Source organism: Myxine glutinosa, chromosome 7 (assembly GCF_964187855.1).
Source record: "Myxine glutinosa chromosome 7, kmMyxGlut1.1, whole genome shotgun sequence".
In the NCBI taxonomy this organism is placed as follows: Eukaryota; Metazoa; Chordata; class Myxini; order Myxiniformes; family Myxinidae; genus Myxine; species Myxine glutinosa.
In genome coordinates this window covers 117574-135922 of record NC_136267.1, presented here as the reverse complement: position 1 = coordinate 135922, position 18349 = coordinate 117574, and the positions used below count along the sequence as shown (strand labels likewise).

Genomic DNA, 18349 nt, shown 5'->3' with positions numbered 1-18349 from the left:
CACCATGCACACCTTCTGGGCACCCTTGCCACACAAACTTGTATTGCTGTCCCTGCCTACCCTTCACCATTCTCACCCCACTTCCCTTCCATCTCATCTCCTGCTTACAACATATGTCCATTTTCAGGTCAACATAGTTTTGACGAGAGGAAGTGAGGTCCCCCACGGGGTACTTCGGGCTGTACCCTGCCCATATGTAATTGTAATTGTCATGGTTCCCTTTTTGAGGCAATGTTTTTATGGCCGGATGCCCTTCCTGAAGCCAACCCTTTTAGTCGCCTCTTACGACATGCAGGGATACGGTGTACGCAGGGATACGGTGCTTACCCGTGATTGGTGGAAGGAGCGACACACTGATTGGCCACCAACCAATGGCCTGACACGAAGGGCAAAAAAAGCTCTCGGCCAACGAGAGGGGACGGACACTATTGGAAGATTCGAGAGGTCAAGGGGCGACGCGCTGGTTGGAGGGGAAGCGAGCTGACATCACGAGACGGCCAGTAAAACCTCTCGCTCACCGGCATTTGGTCTCTTCCCTTTTGTTACGTGGTCCCCTCGGTGAATACCTGGTCTCGGTGACCCCCGGACCGTGAGAGGAACTCCGCCAGCAAGCTGTATTATATATGCGCTTTCGCCACGCAATCCATATGAATTTCACCCAGGAGACAACTGATGTTCAAGGATATATTTCCAATGGTAATGATACCATACAATTTCAATGACCCAACCACGGAGATTTTTCCCGAGCAATCAACAATACACAACCATCAACAATATTTCAATGACACAACCACGGAGATTTTCCCCGAGCAATCAACAATACACTACCATCAACAATTCCCCAGCCCCAATCAATTCCCTATGAGTAAGATGGCCATCTTATACATGTGTGTCCCGGTGAGTACTCACGACACCCTTTTGGTCTCGGTCCCGCACAATGTCTCTGGGCCCCTCCTGACCAAGATGATGGTCGCCGTCGCCGCTCTCGGGCGGTTGAACGAACCCCGGGTGGACGTTTTTCCACCGGGCAGGTATCGTACCAGGCACCGAGGCTGCAGCCCCTCGTGGCCACGCGAAGCGGATACGGTAGAGCAAGCCAAACCCCACGCCGCTTGCAAGGCGCGTTAGGCCCCAACGTGCGACCCGCACGCGTCTGTTTGGACGGTGCCGCGAACGAGGCCAGACGCGGGTTCGATGCACGGCCCCACGTCAACTTGACGTCTCCACCGGGCAGGTACACGTTCCGGTAATTCCTCTCGCCAGACAGGCTTCGGAACGCCGCTGTTCCACGCAGCGCAAGGTCGATCCCACCTTTTGTCGGAGCGGGGCGAGGAAGAATAATACTCGTCCTTTTTTCCTCGTGTCTTTTCCTCTTCCGTTTCCGGTCACTTCCGTTTCCGGCCACTCCCTCAGAAGGGCTCCTGACCCTCCAACCACAACAACTACACAACAACTTAATATACTACACACGGATAAGCAAAGACCTGAATGGTAATTCACATACATTCACATAAATATGTAACACTCCCCCCCTTCAAGAAAGAAAGTTTGAACCCAGCGAAAACTTTCGTTGCCGGCCAATTTGGAGAAACAAACCAGATAACTCAACCCCCCCCCCCCACATTATCCGTTCCCCCCGGGCACAGTTATCACTTAAAAATAAAGCAACCAAAATTTCACCACAACCCCTCCAGATTACTCCCTCTGGACTAAGTACCAACAACGACATTGTCCCTGCCAAATCAAACTCCATCTCATGACCCTCTGACTTTGACCGTCAGTTTCTTGGGAATGAAGGTTAAGGGGTTGATCAAAGATCCAAAGTTAGGCAACTCGATAGCACTTTTTCCGGGAGGCCAAGCCGAGTATTCACTACATGGATGCCTTTAGGAACGCGGAGTTCACGGTTAGTCCGTGCAGGAAAGTTCTCTACATGGGCGCCTTGAGGAACGTGGAGTTCACGGTTAGTCCGTGCATGAAAGTTCACTACATGGACGCCTTTAGGAACGGCGTTCACGGTTACTTCGTGTCGGAATCTTGGCTCGGCGGCTCCGCCGCCTTCAGTGCTTCAACTTCTCAGAACTTCCCTAATAATTATGGTGGGACCACTTGTCCCTGTAGTCCCATGAATAGCGGTCTCCTTCTCGGCCACTACTTTGACAATCCTTCCTTCGGGAGCTGCTGTAACTCAGGGAGCCTCCATAATAATATTGATTGCGGCCACCACCAAAACTACCGCCCAGTTGTCCTCTCCTGTAGACCTCTCGACGCCTACGAAATGCCTTCCCTACTGTTATGGTCCGACCCTCCAAATCCTTGCCATTCCAATTCTTCTCTGCCTCTCTGGCGTCTTTTGTGCTGGCAAACGTGACAAAGCCGAACCCTCTTGACTGTTGCGTTTCCCAGTCTCTTACCAACCGCACTTCCACCAGCGGCCCATATCTGTTGAAGACAGAGGTCAGAACTTCTTCCTCTGTTTTGAAGTTCAGTCCCCCTACAAATAACTTGGCACTTTTGTCGCCATCCCGAGCTGGTGCGGTGTTATTTTCCCTGCTGGGCTCTTTACCAACCCTCTGGTTACCATAAACTTGACCCCCGGCCAAATCATTCCCGATAACCACGGATACACCCTCTACAGGAAGCGTGGCTTGTAAACCGACGGTGACCGGTCCTGACACCAAATCGGACTCCAACTGGATGACCTGAAGGGGAGCACTAACACCGCCCCCGATCCCCTGTAAACGCACACTATCCCCCGTTGCCGTCTCCTCGGACCATGGCAAAATGCCTTCAAGCATTAAAGATTGATGGGCCCCTGTGTCCCTCAATATCCTAACCGGTCTCCGGTTAGTCGAGGCTCCATCCAGTGACACAAACCCCTCTGAAATAAATGGTTGGTAACCCTTTTGATGGCGATTTCTTACGCTAGCCATCGCATTCGGAGTTGTAATAGTCGGACTCCGCTCTGGGTTGTCCCTTTTCATGAGGTAACAACTGGACATCAAGTGTCCAGGTTTCTTGCAAAACGCGCAAGTAGGCCCGGAGGAAAAACTCGGGGTCTGCCTCGGGCCCCCCGAACTATAAGTTTGTCTTGGGCCCGCATCCCTCTGATTTCGAACCGGTGGGGTATCATAGTTGTCCCCATAATCATCTCGAGGCCGCCGCCATGTATGGTCGTTCTCCGCACCTGCTGTTCCCCACCTCCCCTGCGGAGATCTAGGCGAGGAGTTAGGTTCGTGGACCCCTATTCGGTGGGTTAAGGCATAATCATCTGCCATGGTGGCTGCGTCCCACAACTTTGGTACCTTCTTTTCCTGCAGGTACACTTTGATGTCCTCGTGGACACACTGCTGGAATTCCTCCACCAGGATCAAGTCCCGCAATGTTTCGAAGTCTTTCCCGACTCCTTTTGACTCACACCACCGATCAAACATGTTTTCTTTCACTCTGGCAAACTCCACATGGGTCTCACTCTCCCTCTTCCTGGCATTCCTGAATTTTTGCCTGTAAGCTTCCGGAACCAACTCATAGGCCTTGAGGATGTGCTTCTTCAGTACCTCATAATCTGCACATTGGTCCATTGGTAGCGCCGAATAAATTTCCTGAGCTTTCCCCACCAGCACACTTTGCCCGAGTATGGTCCAGGCCTCCTCCGGCCAGTTTAATTGTCGAGCCACTTTCTCAAAGTGTGGGAAAAATTTCGCGACTTCCTTTTCACTGAACGGTGGAACCAGCCTCACATGTCTGCCCACATCCCAGGTTTTCTGGTTAGGTGTCGACCCCGTCAGCAAGGGTGGTGCCTCTCCCCGTTCTCTCATTAACTCCAGCTCCTTGAATTTGATTTCTTGCTGAAGCTCCATGTCACGTTCCTTTAATTCCCTTTCCGCTTTTCTCTCCTCTGCTTCGAGGTCCCTTGCAGCTCTCCTCTCCTCTGCTTTTCTCCCTTCTAACCTTTCCTGGAGTTCTCGTTCCACTCTCCTTTCCTCTGCTTGCTTCTCTTCTCTCCTCGCTTCTGCTTTCCTTTCTTCTTCTTTTAACCTTTCCTGGAGTTCTCGTTCCACTCTCCTTTCCTCTGCTTGTTTCTCTTCTCTCCTCGCTTCTGCTTTCCTTTCTTCTTCTTTTAACCTTTCCTGGCTCCGTAATTGCAACTCCAGTTTCCGGAGCTCAACGTCTTCTGGTTCTTCGGGTAGCCACTCCCAGGCTAACTCGTCCCATGTTCCTAATCCCACCATAGATTGTATCACCGTGGCCTGCAACTCTGCCTTCCTCAAATTAGTTCGGACCTCCAAGTTAAAGTGTTTGGCCAATTTCAAGAGGTCCGACTTTAGCAACGCTCGGAACTGTGCCTCACTCGGGGTTACCCCAAAGTTCTGTGCCACAAACGCCATGGTGCCTATCGTTAACACCTGTTAACCTCCACCCAAGACTTTACCCCAATTTCTCAAATTTTTTTTTACCAATTAATAATTAATTAATAAATTTTAATTAATAAAAAAATTATTATTTTATTATTTTATACAATTTTAAATCCCGGACGTAGACCCAATTGCGAAACCGCAAATCGTAATTTGGACGAGCCCCCAATTCTGTTACGTGGTCCCCTCGGTGAATACCTGGTCTCGGTGACCCCCGGACCGTGAGAGGAACTCCGCCAGCAAGCTGTATTATATATGCGCTTTCGCCACGCAATCCATATGAATTTCACCCAGGAGACAACTGATGTTCAAGGATATATTTCCAATGGTAATGATACCATACAATTTCAATGACCCAACCACGGAGATTTTTCCCGAGCAATCAACAATACACAACCATCAACAATGTTTCAATGACACAACCACGGAGATTTTCCCCGAGCAATCAACAATACACTACCATCAACAATTCCCCAGCCCCAATCAATTCCCTATGAGTAAGATGGCCATCTTATACATGTGTGTCCCGGTGAGTACTCACGACACCCTTTTGGTCTCGGTCCCGCACAATGTCTCTGGGCCCCTCCTGACCAAGATGATGGTCGCCGTCGCCGCTCTCGGGCGGTTGAACGAACCCCGGGTGGACGTTTTTCCACCGGGCAGGTATCGTACCAGGCACCGAGGCTGCAGCCCCTCGTGGCCACGCGAAGCGGATACGGTAGAGCAAGCCAAACCCCACGCCGCTTGCAAGGCGCGTTAGGCCCCAACGTGCGACCCGCACGCGTCTGTTTGGACGGTGCCGCGAACGAGGCCAGACGCGGGTTCGATGCACGGCCCCACGTCAACTTGACGTCTCCACCGGGCAGGTACACGTTCCGGTAATTCCTCTCGCCAGACAGGCTTCGGAACGCCGCTGTTCCACGCAGCGCAAAGTCGATCCCACCTTTTGTCGGAGCGGGGCGAGGAAGAATAATACTCGTCCTTTTTTCCTCGTGTCTTTTCCTCTTCCGTTTCCGGTCACTTCCGTTTCCGGCCACTCCCTCAGAAGGGCTCCTGACCCTCCAACCACAACAACTACACAACAACTTAATATACTACACACGGATAAGCAAAGACCTGAATGGTAATTCACATACATTCACATAAATATGTAACACTTTGCCCTCTTGCTTTGGACTGTCCCTTTGCGCTGGACCTTCTCTTGCCTTCGGACTTTGGTGGAGGAACGAGGAGTTCAAAAGACGTTGGAGAGATGGAGCACTGATGATTCTTCTTCTCTGTGTTCGCGTGTGAACGACGGACGTACGGGCGAGGCTCGCCGCTGAAGCGTGACGAGCCAGGTGTGAGCGAGGCGCTCGGTGAGGCCTGAAGGACCGTGAACAAGGACGCATCGAGGCCTGGTGAACGGGGGCGCGGGGAGGCCTGATTCGTGCCAACACCGGAGCCTGACGGAGCCTAAACAGCCGAACGATTCCTGACTGCCAGACGAAGCTAAGCCAGCACAAACGCGCACACCACGGTTTCTTTCATTTATCCTTTCCATTTGTTGTGTAGTTAAAGTCTGTGTGGGGACGTCCCGATATAGGGGTTTAGTTTTTATTGTCGCGTTTCCTTGTCCCGATATTTATTAAATAAATCCTTTCATTATTTTCCCTTTGATTCTAAAACTCGTTCGTGCAAGTTAATTTCCACAGGGTGAAGACGCTGGCGCGCGCGGACTGTGAGGTAAATCTCGCCGCTTCTTCTTCTTTCCTTATTCCTCCCGCTTGTGTATAGGAAATCCACCATTGATTGTTGCCTCATTAAGCTTGTTTCCATCCGTGATTGCCCGGTCTTCACTGAGGACAATCACGCGACAATATTATTGGATCAAGTTTATAATCATTCTTATTAAAGGTAAATGTCATGCTCTTAATAACCCAAGAAAATGCACTTTATTTTATGGTCTTCATACAGGAAAATTAGCCTGGTGTTGGCTTAAGGGTTAAATTGCCTGCTTTAATATCTTAGGGTATTGAGTTTGAGCCCCTGTCGTTCCGTTAAATAACACCAGGTGGGTTGACTCAGCCAGTCATCCTTCTGAGGTCGGCAAAATCAGTATCAGAATACTGGTAACGGGCACTGCATCAGTGGCATAGCCACACTTCCAGGAAATGATGCAACGAGCAGTCACAGGCTGCATATCGCAATGGATTTAAATGTTCTTCCGGACCTCAGACTCATTTTAACTCCGATTCGATGTCCGTCTTTGGCTTTCATATTCACCGAGGTCGATAAAGGCCTTTGTAAAACAAATTTGGTGAGTATCGGTTCAGTATTTAACTACAGTTTGACTGCAGTTTTGACCATGTGGTGAGGCTTCCCCTCCCCCTCCCTCCCCCCTTCTTCTTTCTCCTTCCCCTCACTCTTCATCCTCCCTTTCCCTCCTTTCCCCCCTTCTCTCTTACTCCCTCTTCCACCCACCTCCCTACCCCTCCTCTCCCTCTCCTCTCTCCCTCCCCTCCTCCTCCTCTCCACTTACCTCACCTTCCTCCCTCCCTTTCCTCCTCTCCTCCCCCAACTCATCCCTCCCTCCCCCCTTCCCTCCCCATCCCCTCCTCCTCCTCTCCACCTCCCTCTCCCACTCTCCTCCCTCCCCCTTCCCTCCCCGTGTCCTCCTCCTTCTCTCACCTCCCTCTCCCCCTCTCCTCCCTTCCCCTCCCCTCCCTCCCCTCCTCCCTTCCCTCCACTCTTCCCTCCCCCATTCCAACACCCCTTTCCTCCCCTCTCCCTTGCCCTCACACATATTCCTGGCACGTAGCGGCTCTGCGTTGCTCTGCAACGCCTCGTACTTTTACTAATGAAATCACCGGGTGTACTAGTAATAATAAAACTCAAGAAAATTAACTTTATTTAATAACGCTTTTATTCATAAAAATAAATATCACAAAACAATGCACAAACATGATAATTAAGGGTACAGTTTGGACAAATTTTAAAGTTGAAGTCCCTAATTATATTTTCCCCATTACCTCCTTAAGTTTGCAGATTTGTGTTTCACGGGGATTTTCAAGAACGTAACCCCCCTGAACGGCAAGACCCTACTGTTGTATATACTTGAACACTGCGCGGCATATCGTGTTCTACAAACTCTCTAGTTACACAAAACGTTTCCTTCACATCATTACTCGTTGCACAGTGCTTCCTTCACATCATTACTCATTCATTACGAAAAGTATTTCCTTCCCATCATTACTCATTCATTACACAAAGCGTTTCCTTCATATCATTTCTATTTCTTTTCATCCATATTTTTATCATTTTATGACAAATCTTTTAATCCTCATATTTCTGGAATTGTGTATTCGTAGTTTATGAAATTGCTGTTTGAGAAATCAAAAACGTAATAAATTTGTGGGTTTCATGCACGGGCCTAATGGCTTCATTCGTGGTGTTCCACAAGTGAAACGGGCGCAGCTGCTTGAATAATGTTGCCGAAGGGAAGATGTACTGACGTGAATGGTGATTATTTTTTTTTATTTTATTTTTTTTATACTGAATCGATGCTCGTGAAAGAGCTAACATTTATTTCACAAACAAATCAACCAGACAAACAAAATATACAAAAAGAGGGAGCGGAAGACAAGATGGGGAGAGAAGGGGAAGCACACAACCACAACATTTGAGAGCAGGGAGAAGTGTGGGAGGGAGAGGGCTTGGGGGCAGGAGGCATGGGAAGGGGAGGGGGGGGGGGGGGAGAGGTATAAAACACAAGGGGACCGAAATTAGCGGGGGTAGAAAAGATCAAGGTTTTGGATGGGGGAGGATAAGAGATGGTGGTGAACAGCTGTTTTAAAGACCTGGAGGGTGGAGTGGGATTGGAGAGAGTGAGGGAGTTTGTTCCAGAGGCAGGAGAAAAGAGGAATGAAGGAGTGAAGGTGAGCAGAAAGTCTTGATTTTGGCAGTTTAACCATAAGAGGGTTGCAGGCAGATCTTGTGCGACCTGTAGGAATATTTGGGGGACAGAGCCCAGAGAGGGCTGGGGGGGCAAGGCCAGAGAGGAGTCGGTAGAAGACGGAAAGACCACCAACCTGCCTGCGTTGAGTGAGTGAAAGGCCCTTGGAGTTAGCTTCATCGTGGGAGATTCCAATGATTCTGAACGCTTTGGTTTCAACAGCGTGAAGAGCAACAGCTAGGTGTGAGGCAGGAGCACCAGACCAGAGGGGAGAGCAGTATTCCATAGAGCTGCGGATGAATTTGATAACATTCTGATATTTTTATAACTTATCAATGATCAAAGGTTTTCACTGCTGCTCCTGCTGATTGATTCGGATCTGATGTTTAATTTGAGGTTTTATTTTGATTTGTTACAAAGTGGTGTCATAGTTAGATTGCCCGTTCTGAGTCTTGGAGCTCGGTGGTACCACCCGAGCTGCCGTGTACCAAATCCTTTTAGAATGGTACCTGCTGCTTCCTTGCTAGACTCTCGGCATTTTAAAAACATAGAGCACGGGCAAACATCCACAGATTGGCGATCATCGAACAGGCTTGGCCCACTTTATAACGGAGTGCCTTTGAAGGTCTTGATGTCAGATATATTGGCATTATATAAATACTGTAGATTAATATTATCTCCAGGCTTAAAAATAAAAATATGGGGGATATTGTAACCGGCTCCATCCACCTGTCATCTATCCTCCTCAACGAATGCGCAGAATTTCACCAAACTTGGTAGTCCTGATCAACACGTGGCAAGGTGCGAGAGCAGTATAATTTTTGGCTCTCCCTTTTGCTAATTCTAATTTTTGATTATTGATAACAATTTTTTAATTATTGATAAAAAAAAATATTTAATTTTTAGTTTGTTTAATAATAAATAAAAAATAAAAAAAATAAAAAAACAACCCTAACCCTAACCCTAACAACCCTAACAACCCTAACCCTAACCCGAACAATAATAAATAAAAATTTTAATAATAAAAATATTTAATAATAAATATTTAATTTGATTTAAACCACCATCTAAAGGTGGTTTAAATCAAATTTATCAATTTTTGATTAATAAAGATTAATAATTTATGCGAATTCCTTTTGGATGGGGTCAAAAGTTTAAATACCAAAAGTGCAATTACGGGCACATTTATAAACATTTTTAAATGGAACTTTTTTTATGTTATCAACATCCTGTTCACGCCCAAGCGGTGGTGATTGAGGGCAACAAGGGTCAAAACAGAAGTTCTTTTTTGAACTCAAAGTTTTATTCCCTTTTGCTTTTGGTGGGAAGCGTGGGGATTTGTGTGGGCACCCCATCGACTTTTCTCTGGGAAGCTTCACTCTTGGAAGCATAGTTTCGCTGACGGGCTCAAACGACAGCACGTTTTACTTTGCAAACATTTCAAGTCTATCTGTGAGTCTCAATGGGGATGTAAAATGAAAGTCTTTAATAGCACATTGTTGCTGCTGTCATTGTGGCTGTGGTTGTTGTTTGTGTGCTTCTGTGTACTGTTATCCCCTACTCTCGTAGCCAACATGTGGCTCTCAAGGGAATTTTTTCATCTCTCTCCCCGAAAAGGCCTGCGATACCCCCATCCTATTCCTGATCTTCATCAAGGATCTTTCTGACTCTGGAAAATCCTCTTTATCTCTTCGCTGTTGAATCCAATCTCTGCTGTGACATCCCTCATCCTTCAGACAGATAGGCAGCCGCCTCTTCCCTTTCTTCAGACCTTGACAAAATCACGAGCTGGTTAAACACTTGGAATATGTCTTTTAATCCTGACAAATCTCACACTTATGATTTATCCGAAAAGAACATCTGGCAAACCCTCCCATCTACTTTCTCAGCGACCCTCTCAAATATGTTTGGTCATTCATATTCCTGGGTCTCAGGTGTTGCTGGTGTTGTTCTCTCCAGCCTGGTGTTGGGCTAGCGGCTAGGGTGCCAGCTTAGGATCCTGGGATCCTGGGTTCGAATCCCGGTCGATCGTTGAATTAACGCCAGGGGGGTTGACTCAGCCTGTCATCCTTCCGAGGTCGGCAAATTTGAGTACCAGTTCACTGGTAATTCCCTGTTTGTCGTAAAAGGCGACAAAAAGGATTGGCGGCAGGAAGGGCATCCGGCCGTAAAACATTGCTTCAAAACGGGGACCAAGAAACAACAACAACCACGGTCCCCGAAAAAGGCCAACCCCTGCTTGCGGGGAAAAATGGCCTCTAAAGGTTTTTTTTTTTCTTTTTTTTTTTTTTCTTCATATTTCTGGGTCTCACTATCAGCCTTGATATCTCGTGGGCAAACCTCATTTCAAAGTTGACCTCCAAAGGCAGTTACCAACTGGGCATCCTCCGTCGTACAAAGTCCTTCCTTGGCACACTTGAACTTCCATCCACCTACAAGGCCTTTATCCGCAGCTTCCTTCCTTGGCACACCTGAACTTCCATCCACCTACAAGGCCTTCATCCGCAGCTTGATGGAGTACTGATCTCCCCTCTGGGCTGGCTCCCCTGCCTCACAACGTACTCAGTTTGACGCTGTGGAAAACTAAGGCCTTCAAGATCATTGAAATCTCCCACAATGAAGCTGAGTCGATGGGTCTACCACTTCAGGTTAGTCGTCTCTCTGTCTTCTACTGCCTCCTTTCTGGTCTTAAACCCTCTGCTCTTTCCGTGTTATGCACCACCCCCACCCTCCCCTCACCTGTGGAACCAACTTCCGCATCCTCTTCAATCTCATTCTTCCCTCCAGGCCTTCAACAGCTTTTCACCACCATCTCAGATTGACCCAATCCAAAACCAAGATATTGTCTACCTCCGTTAAACCACTGCCACGCCACCCCCTTCCCCCAAAATGTTCCTTATGTATCAATCACCTGTTTCCACCTCTTGCATACTCACCTACCCTTCATCATTACCTGCATCTCCGTCTATTTTGTCCTTCGGCTCTACTCGTTGTTTCCCCCCCCCCTCCCCTTCTTCTGCTGTTCCTTTTGTTCTGTTGGGTCCTGATCCTTTGTGTGTTTTTGCTTTGAATACGTTTATTAAAAAAAATCTATATTTACCTTTGTTGTGCAATTTGCGGTATTTTCTTTGAGAAAGTACGACGATATCTAAATCCACATTCCCCAGTAAAAGAAAATCCCCTTCGTAACCAACTGATGTACTACACGGCATTTTAAATTACAGTACGTGAGAGGTGGGAGCATTTTCTCTTCATTTACCTGCACAGTAATTGAACTACGTAATTACAATTCATCGAAACATCAAGAAAAACGAAACAAAATAAAACCATTAACGAGGTGGGAATCATCCCGTGAGTCGCTCCGAAATGAGAGCGCACCTCAAGGGAGCACATTGAAACCGTTACCTTGATTGGGAAAACAAAACAGGTGGGTTTCAAACGACAGTTGCATAACGTTTCAGGGTCTGTGCAGTTCGAAGCAGGATCGTTTGAGCCGCTGTTGAGACGAGGGTTCAGGTTTCCTACAGAGTAATTAATTAGACATAAACAGGGTACACAGCGTGGTGCGTTTGTGAAAGGTGCGACTTTGGGGACATCGGTGTCGCAACTTTAAATCGGTGGGTTTGGCAGATAACCACATCACCCTGGGAACCACAGAATTGCTTTACAGGTAACAGGGAGCAGCGTCCCGTCTAGCCACAGGTATATACAGTCACGTGAAAAAGTAAACACACCCCATGTAAAGTTTTGACTTTTTCAACATATTTCAACATACAGCTATTTGATCTTCATTTCAACAATATTGAGAGATAAAGGTGATATAATATAACAAATATCATGAAACATTTACATTTTGTAGTCCATTGTATAATTTAAATAAACAAATGCAAATTTCGCATGTGGAAAAAGTAAGTACACCCCTACATTTATCACTACTTCAAATACCTAAAATTAGAATCTGGTGCACCAGCTCAGGTGCAAATGATTAGAACATCGTTAGAGAGGATCTTGGAGGAACCTGTCTTATTTAAACCTCAGACATTTAGTTTGGTTTGCTCTTTGTTGTTGAAGTGTGCGGTGTCACCATGCCTAGATCAAAAGAGCTCTCTGAGGCCTTCAGAAAGAAGGTTATAGATGCCTACGAGTCTGGGAAGGGATTTAAAAAGATCTCCAAACAATTTGAAATCAATCATTTGACTGTCCAGAAGATCATCTGCAAGTGGAGAAGATTCCAAACAACTGCTAACTTGTTCAGACCAGGCCGCCCCAGCAAGTTCAGCCCGAAAGCAGACCGGAAGATGTTGAAAGGTGTCTCTAAGAACCCCAGAATGTCATCACTGGACCTACAGGTAGCTCTTGCCACTGTTGATGTCAAAGTGCACGAGTCTACCATTAGAAAGAGGCTGCACAAATTTGATCGACATGGGAGGTGTGCCAGGAGGAAACCTTTGCTGTCCAGAAAGAACATCAGGGCAAGACTAAAGTTTGCCAATGAACACCGAGGCAAAGACCAGCACTTCTGGAACAATGTGCTCTGGATAGATGAGTCAAAGGTAGAGCTATTTGGCCACAGTACCAGAAGATATGTTTGGCGAAAACCAAAGACAGTATTTGACCACAAGAACCTGATACCAACTGTAAAGCATGGTGGTGGAAATATTATGGTTTGGGGCAGCTTTGCTGCATCAGGGCCTGGGCAGCTCACCATCATGGAATCCACTATGAATTCTTCATTGTACCAGAGGGTGCTTGAGGATAATGTGAGGCCATCTGTCGGAAAGTTGAAGCTCAACCGAAGGTGGACCTTGCAACATGACAATGACCCTAAACATACCAGTAAATCCACCAAGGAATGGCTGAAAAGAAAGAAATGGAGGGTTCTGGAATGGCCAAGTCAAAGCCCGGATCTGAATCCCATCCAAATGTTGTGGGGGGGGGGGGGGGGGGTTGAAACGAGCTGTGCATGCAAGAAACCCCTCAAACATCACACAGCTGAAAGAATTCTGCATGGAGGAGTGGGCAAAAATTTCTCCCAGTCGATGTCAGAGACTGGTAGACAGTTATAAGAAACGCCTACTTGAGGTTGTTTCTGCCAAAGGGGACAATACCACCTCTTGGAGCCAAGGGTGTACTTACTTTTTCCACATGCGAAATTTGCATTTATGTTTATTTAAATTATACAATGGACTACAAAATGTAAATGTTTCATGATATTTGTTATATTATATCACCTTTATCTATCAATATTGTTGAAATGAAGATCAAATAGCTGTATGTTGAAATATGTTGAAAAAGTCAAACCTTTACATGGGGTGTACTTACTTTTTCACGTGACTGTACATACCTTGGCGACTTGTCAGTTTGTATCCTCTTTAACCCCGTCTTCCACATCAGCGATTTTCACACAAATCGGCGTTTTACACACTTTACAATGGGAACTCCTTACAAGGAACTTCAATGCAGGAGGAATCCATGCGACCCATCAAGCCTGGGCAATAGTTGCCAACCTATGGTTGTTTGCTCATGCTCTATCTATACGATAAGAGAGCCGTGTGTGCGTGCGTGCGGTTGTATGTGTGTAAATAAGTTGTTTTTGCCTGCTATCCCCACATGTCGGTTGGCCTCAGGAGATGGAATAGAGATATACCAGGTCTCACAATATTCACCTTGGTTATCATGTATGTAATATTTACAGGGTGTTTCAAAAAGATTGATACAACTTTGACTTCCTGCTATTTCTTTGTTTTTTGACCTGTACCGTTTTCCTTTTCAAGGTTTGGTGGGGTTATCGTGGTATTGGTTCCCTGGGATTTCTAGCTCTGTAGCTCAACTTTGTCATTGACCGTAGAGCAGAATACAAAAGTGGTGGGTCTGTGGTACGAGACTAAATCAACAACCACAACAACATTTTCTGGGGGGCAGAACCACCTGAGGAGATCACTGCGAGGTACCTGAAAGGGCCCAAGGTCACATGCTTCTGCGCTTTCAATGCCAGATGGTGAATGCTAGGGCCCTACTGGTTTGAGAATGACAACAGCAGGACGGTGACGATCAACGGTGAGCGCTACCGGGCCGTGCTCCAGAAGTTCCATAATGATCTAGCCCAAAAGGTCACCCAAACCAGCTCAGCATGACCTGATTTATGCAGAATGGTGCATCCGCGCATACACCTGGTGACACCATCACTTTCCTGCAGCAGCTCTTCAGAAACCGCCTCGTTGCCCTGGGTACCGCTCATGACTGGGCACCCCTTAGCCCAGACTTGAACCCTCTGGACTACTCGGTTCTGGGGGACTGCCAAGGGCACTGTCTACGTCAACTGCCCTGCCGCACTGGATGATCTGAAGCAGGAGGTGTCAAACTACCTCTAGGCAGTGCCACATGAGACCGACAGGAAAGTTGGACAGAACTTTGGAGTCAGGATCAATGCCTGTCTGAACCGTCGTGGGGCACACACAGAGACGTCAATTACAAGGATTTTGTGTAAATGCCAATTTCAGACCTTGGGCTCTCACTAACTCCAGCAGTGACTTTACTGCAATAGCAATCAGTGATAGAGAATACCAGGTAATAAGCTTTAAAGAAATGTTTGGTCACGTTCCTGAGGTTTCTGTTTCTTTGTAAATAAACGTTTAAAGTTTTAACACTCTTTTGAAAACTGCGTGTGTGTGTGTGTGTGTGTGTGTGTGTGTGTGTGTGTGTGTGTGTGTGTGTGTGTGTGTGTGTGTGTGTGTGTGTGTGTGTGTGTGTGTGTGTGTGTGTGTGTGTGTCATGTATGTGTTTGTATAACGAGCATCTGTATGTCTGACACCACTTTTCCAAGAGATGACTTGAAGGATCCTCATCAAACTTTCAGATGTTCATCAGTAAGTGCCGGGGACTGTTTTAGGCAAAACATTTTTTGAAAGATTTGGGGAAAAAAAGTTCCGTTCTTTTTAGATTTGGTTTTTTTAAAATCACTCTATAGTGCCTAAGCCTTTGTCGCTACATGAAAGATGATATTAAATTATCCCCAACCCCATTCCTTAGAGTGTGTAGGGATGAGCTTTAGGCACCCACAAAAAAAAAATTGATTTCTTTCAAATGCCAACAGAATTAGAACAGCGATTCCGGGAACTCTTGCTTGGCCTTTTAAAATGCTGAGCGTTAAGCAAGAAAGCAGCACGCACGTACTGCTTGTCCTTGTTCATGTTATGTGTTTGGTTTGACTCTGCCGGGATCGGATTTGAACTGCTGACCGTTCAGACTGAGAATGGGTGTTCTAACCATGTTATGCCACCGCGAATGACGATTGTGAACTATTGAGATGATCAGATTTAGGTCGAATAATGTTTTCAGCAGCCCTAATTTTTCTGTCCATCCCTTTCCAGGTCGACCAAAACTCCAGGCGTCCGACCTGCTTGCCATGTTGCGCAGCCATTCCATAAAGCGCAAACGCCAACTGGTAGCGCGTCTCCTTGTGCTTTCCGTTTGTTGTTCTTCATGGGTTGAATCGAAGGAAATGCTTCTTTCAAGTCAGGTGCTGTAATAGTATAATGTATAAACTGACCTATGCCATCCATGCTTCCTCTCTGCCCTTTGTTAACCCACCAATTTGATGATGCAGAATCATCCTGCTTTGTTGATCTCTGATCTGACCTTCAACGACATACTGACCCGACTTAACCTTCCCAAAAAGGGCAAACCATTTGGTAAGTGCACATCAGCAAGAGAAAAGGGCATGCGCTTTGTCATTTGTGTCGGTAAATGTTGGATAGTTTGTCAGGCCTTTGTTTCTCGTCGCAGATGAGTTGTTTGATCAAGGAGCACATTGACGGGCATTAAGCTGGTCATCCTTGCCTGGTGTTGGTTTAACGGCTTAGGTCACTTCCTCTGTCTCTACCTCTGGAATGGGTTAATCCAGTGTTGTTTGACTGACAATTTATCCAGTTGTACGAAAGTTGTTCGCGGCCATTATTGCGCTGTAATATCCTCCTTAATTAGGCCGAACACTTTTTCTTTACAAAGCAAGCAGAGAAGCTGTACCACTGTACCAGTCAAACAAGATGAGTTGCTAATTTGACCTTTTGATGAACTGCTTAAATAAATAATAATCATTTTTTCATGGCATGAGGCGCGTAAAGCTGCCAAGCAGTTTCATTTGGCTATTGGGCACAATCCTGGACGGGTCGCCACCCCGACGCAGGATACTCGAATGGCTTGTTACCCCCAGTAGGCTGGTACTCATTTTGCCAACCTCGGAAGGGTGGCAGGCCAGGTCGACCCGTCTGGTGTTATTTCAATGGCACGACAGGGGCTCGAACTCAAGACCCGAAGAGCAAGAAGGGTCATGGTATTTGAATTGTGTTGTTTTTTAAATCTTTTAAAAGGCAACGCGTGTCATAAAACAATCTTATGATAATGGATTAAACATTGATGTCACCGAAAGTCCAAAATTGGCATTTGGCCTACGTAGAGGTTCCAAACCCGGTTCTAGCTTTGCTTCTAACCCCAATATCGTGCAGTGTCCAGGTGTTTTTTTTGTTGTTTTTTTTACCTCTCCCACCTCCCGTGCCTCCTCCCGTGCCTCCCGTGCCTCCCTTCCCGTGCCTCCTCCCCCCAAGCCCTCTCCCTCCCACAGATCTCCCGATGTCTCTGCTCTCAAATGCTGTACTTGTTTGCTTCCCCATCTCTCCCCATCTTGTCTCCCGCTCCCTTTATTTCGTCTTATGTGTCCGTTTTTTTTTTGTCATTAATGTTAGCTCTTACACGAGCCTCGATCTTGTATCCAAAAAAAATAATAATTAACTGGCCTTAAGGGGCCACCAAAGGCCAGCAGACGAGCATGTACTTTAGCCGTACTCCGACCCGAGCTCCGATAAACTGAGAAGGGTACTCCCACCAGGAGACAGAATACATTACACAATTAAAAATCAAATAGTACTTGGAGCTAAACGATTACCCTGATGATCTTTGTGCCATCTTTTCACTTTTTGCTCAGATTTGCCTGGGCTACCGCTTCCCCGACGTCGTGGGCGAGATGAGCGACACAGGAAACGTCCATGTGCCACGCTCGTCGAAACCCCAACCACACCTGATGAGGCGGAGATACCCGTGGACGCGTCTGGCATGGACGGGCAGGATTTGGAACTTACTGCCCCCCGTGCAGAAACGTAAGCTCTTGGCTCCTCCGCCATCTGCCCTTCGTTACTTTAGTGATAATTAGGAACCACAGAGCACTGGAACCACTTCCGCACCCCAAACCTGGACCGGCTATCGCTTTCCCACTTTCTTTCTAGAAAATAGATCGACATGGACTTGTATATTCCAGTTTGTTTTTTGTTCTTTTCCCTGATGTCATCGCTCTCATCTTCATTCCCTGCTGGCAGGTCTGCACACCTTGTCGATACCGTCCGTTTACATTGGGTACTGCCGTTGACCCAAATGATGTAATGCTGTTCATCAAAGGCTCCGGTTATTGAAAAGGAATCGCTTCATCCGTCGATCTGCATATCGGGGCTTTGGTGACTGGGTATGCAATCGTAACGGTTCGCTTGTTTTGCTCTGTGTCGCAGGGAAGCTGAAACTTGGGTAGGTGAAAGCTCTGCTCCGAATTTCTTCACCCTCATTCGTGATGCTTTCGCCACCGAAGGCAAAGCCAGCCTACATGTGGTACGGACCGACAGTGTAGCCTCTTCCTCTCTGTGTTTCTCATAAACTCGCATTAATATTTTACACGTTCCTCGGCTTTCTGTCATACCTTCTTTGTGCCTTCATAATCGAACTTTATATTCCCACCTGCCAGGCATTCCAAATAATGAAAAAGCTCAAAATTTCAACCTTTCAGGTTCTAGCGGGGTTATTGTCCCCCGTCGCACCGCGGAGCGAAAGGGGGACTATGGTTTTCCCCTCCGTCCGTGTGTCCGTCCGTGCGTGCGGGCGTGCGTGCATAAGCGAAGGACCGCATTCGAATTTGGTGTGTGGGTGCAACCTACGTCAAAATCCAAGATGGCCGCCGCCA

The 18349-nt window shown here is 47.0% G+C and overlaps 1 protein-coding gene across 4 annotated transcripts in view; it reads left to right on the top strand.

Moving 5' to 3' along the window:
• Positions 1–18349, top strand: part of NFRKB (nuclear factor related to kappaB binding protein) — a 163720-nt gene that overhangs the window by 83077 nt on the left and 62294 nt on the right. For all 4 annotated transcript variants that reach the window (XM_068121764.2, XM_068121762.2, XM_068121763.2 and 1 more), the window contains 4 exons: positions 15720–15793; positions 15956–16040; positions 17330–17501; positions 17904–18000. In XM_068121764.2, coding sequence (XP_067977865.2) covers positions 15720–15793; positions 15956–16040; positions 17330–17501; positions 17904–18000 — 428 coding nt within the window. The remainder of the gene's footprint in view (positions 1–15719; positions 15794–15955; positions 16041–17329; positions 17502–17903; positions 18001–18349) is intronic.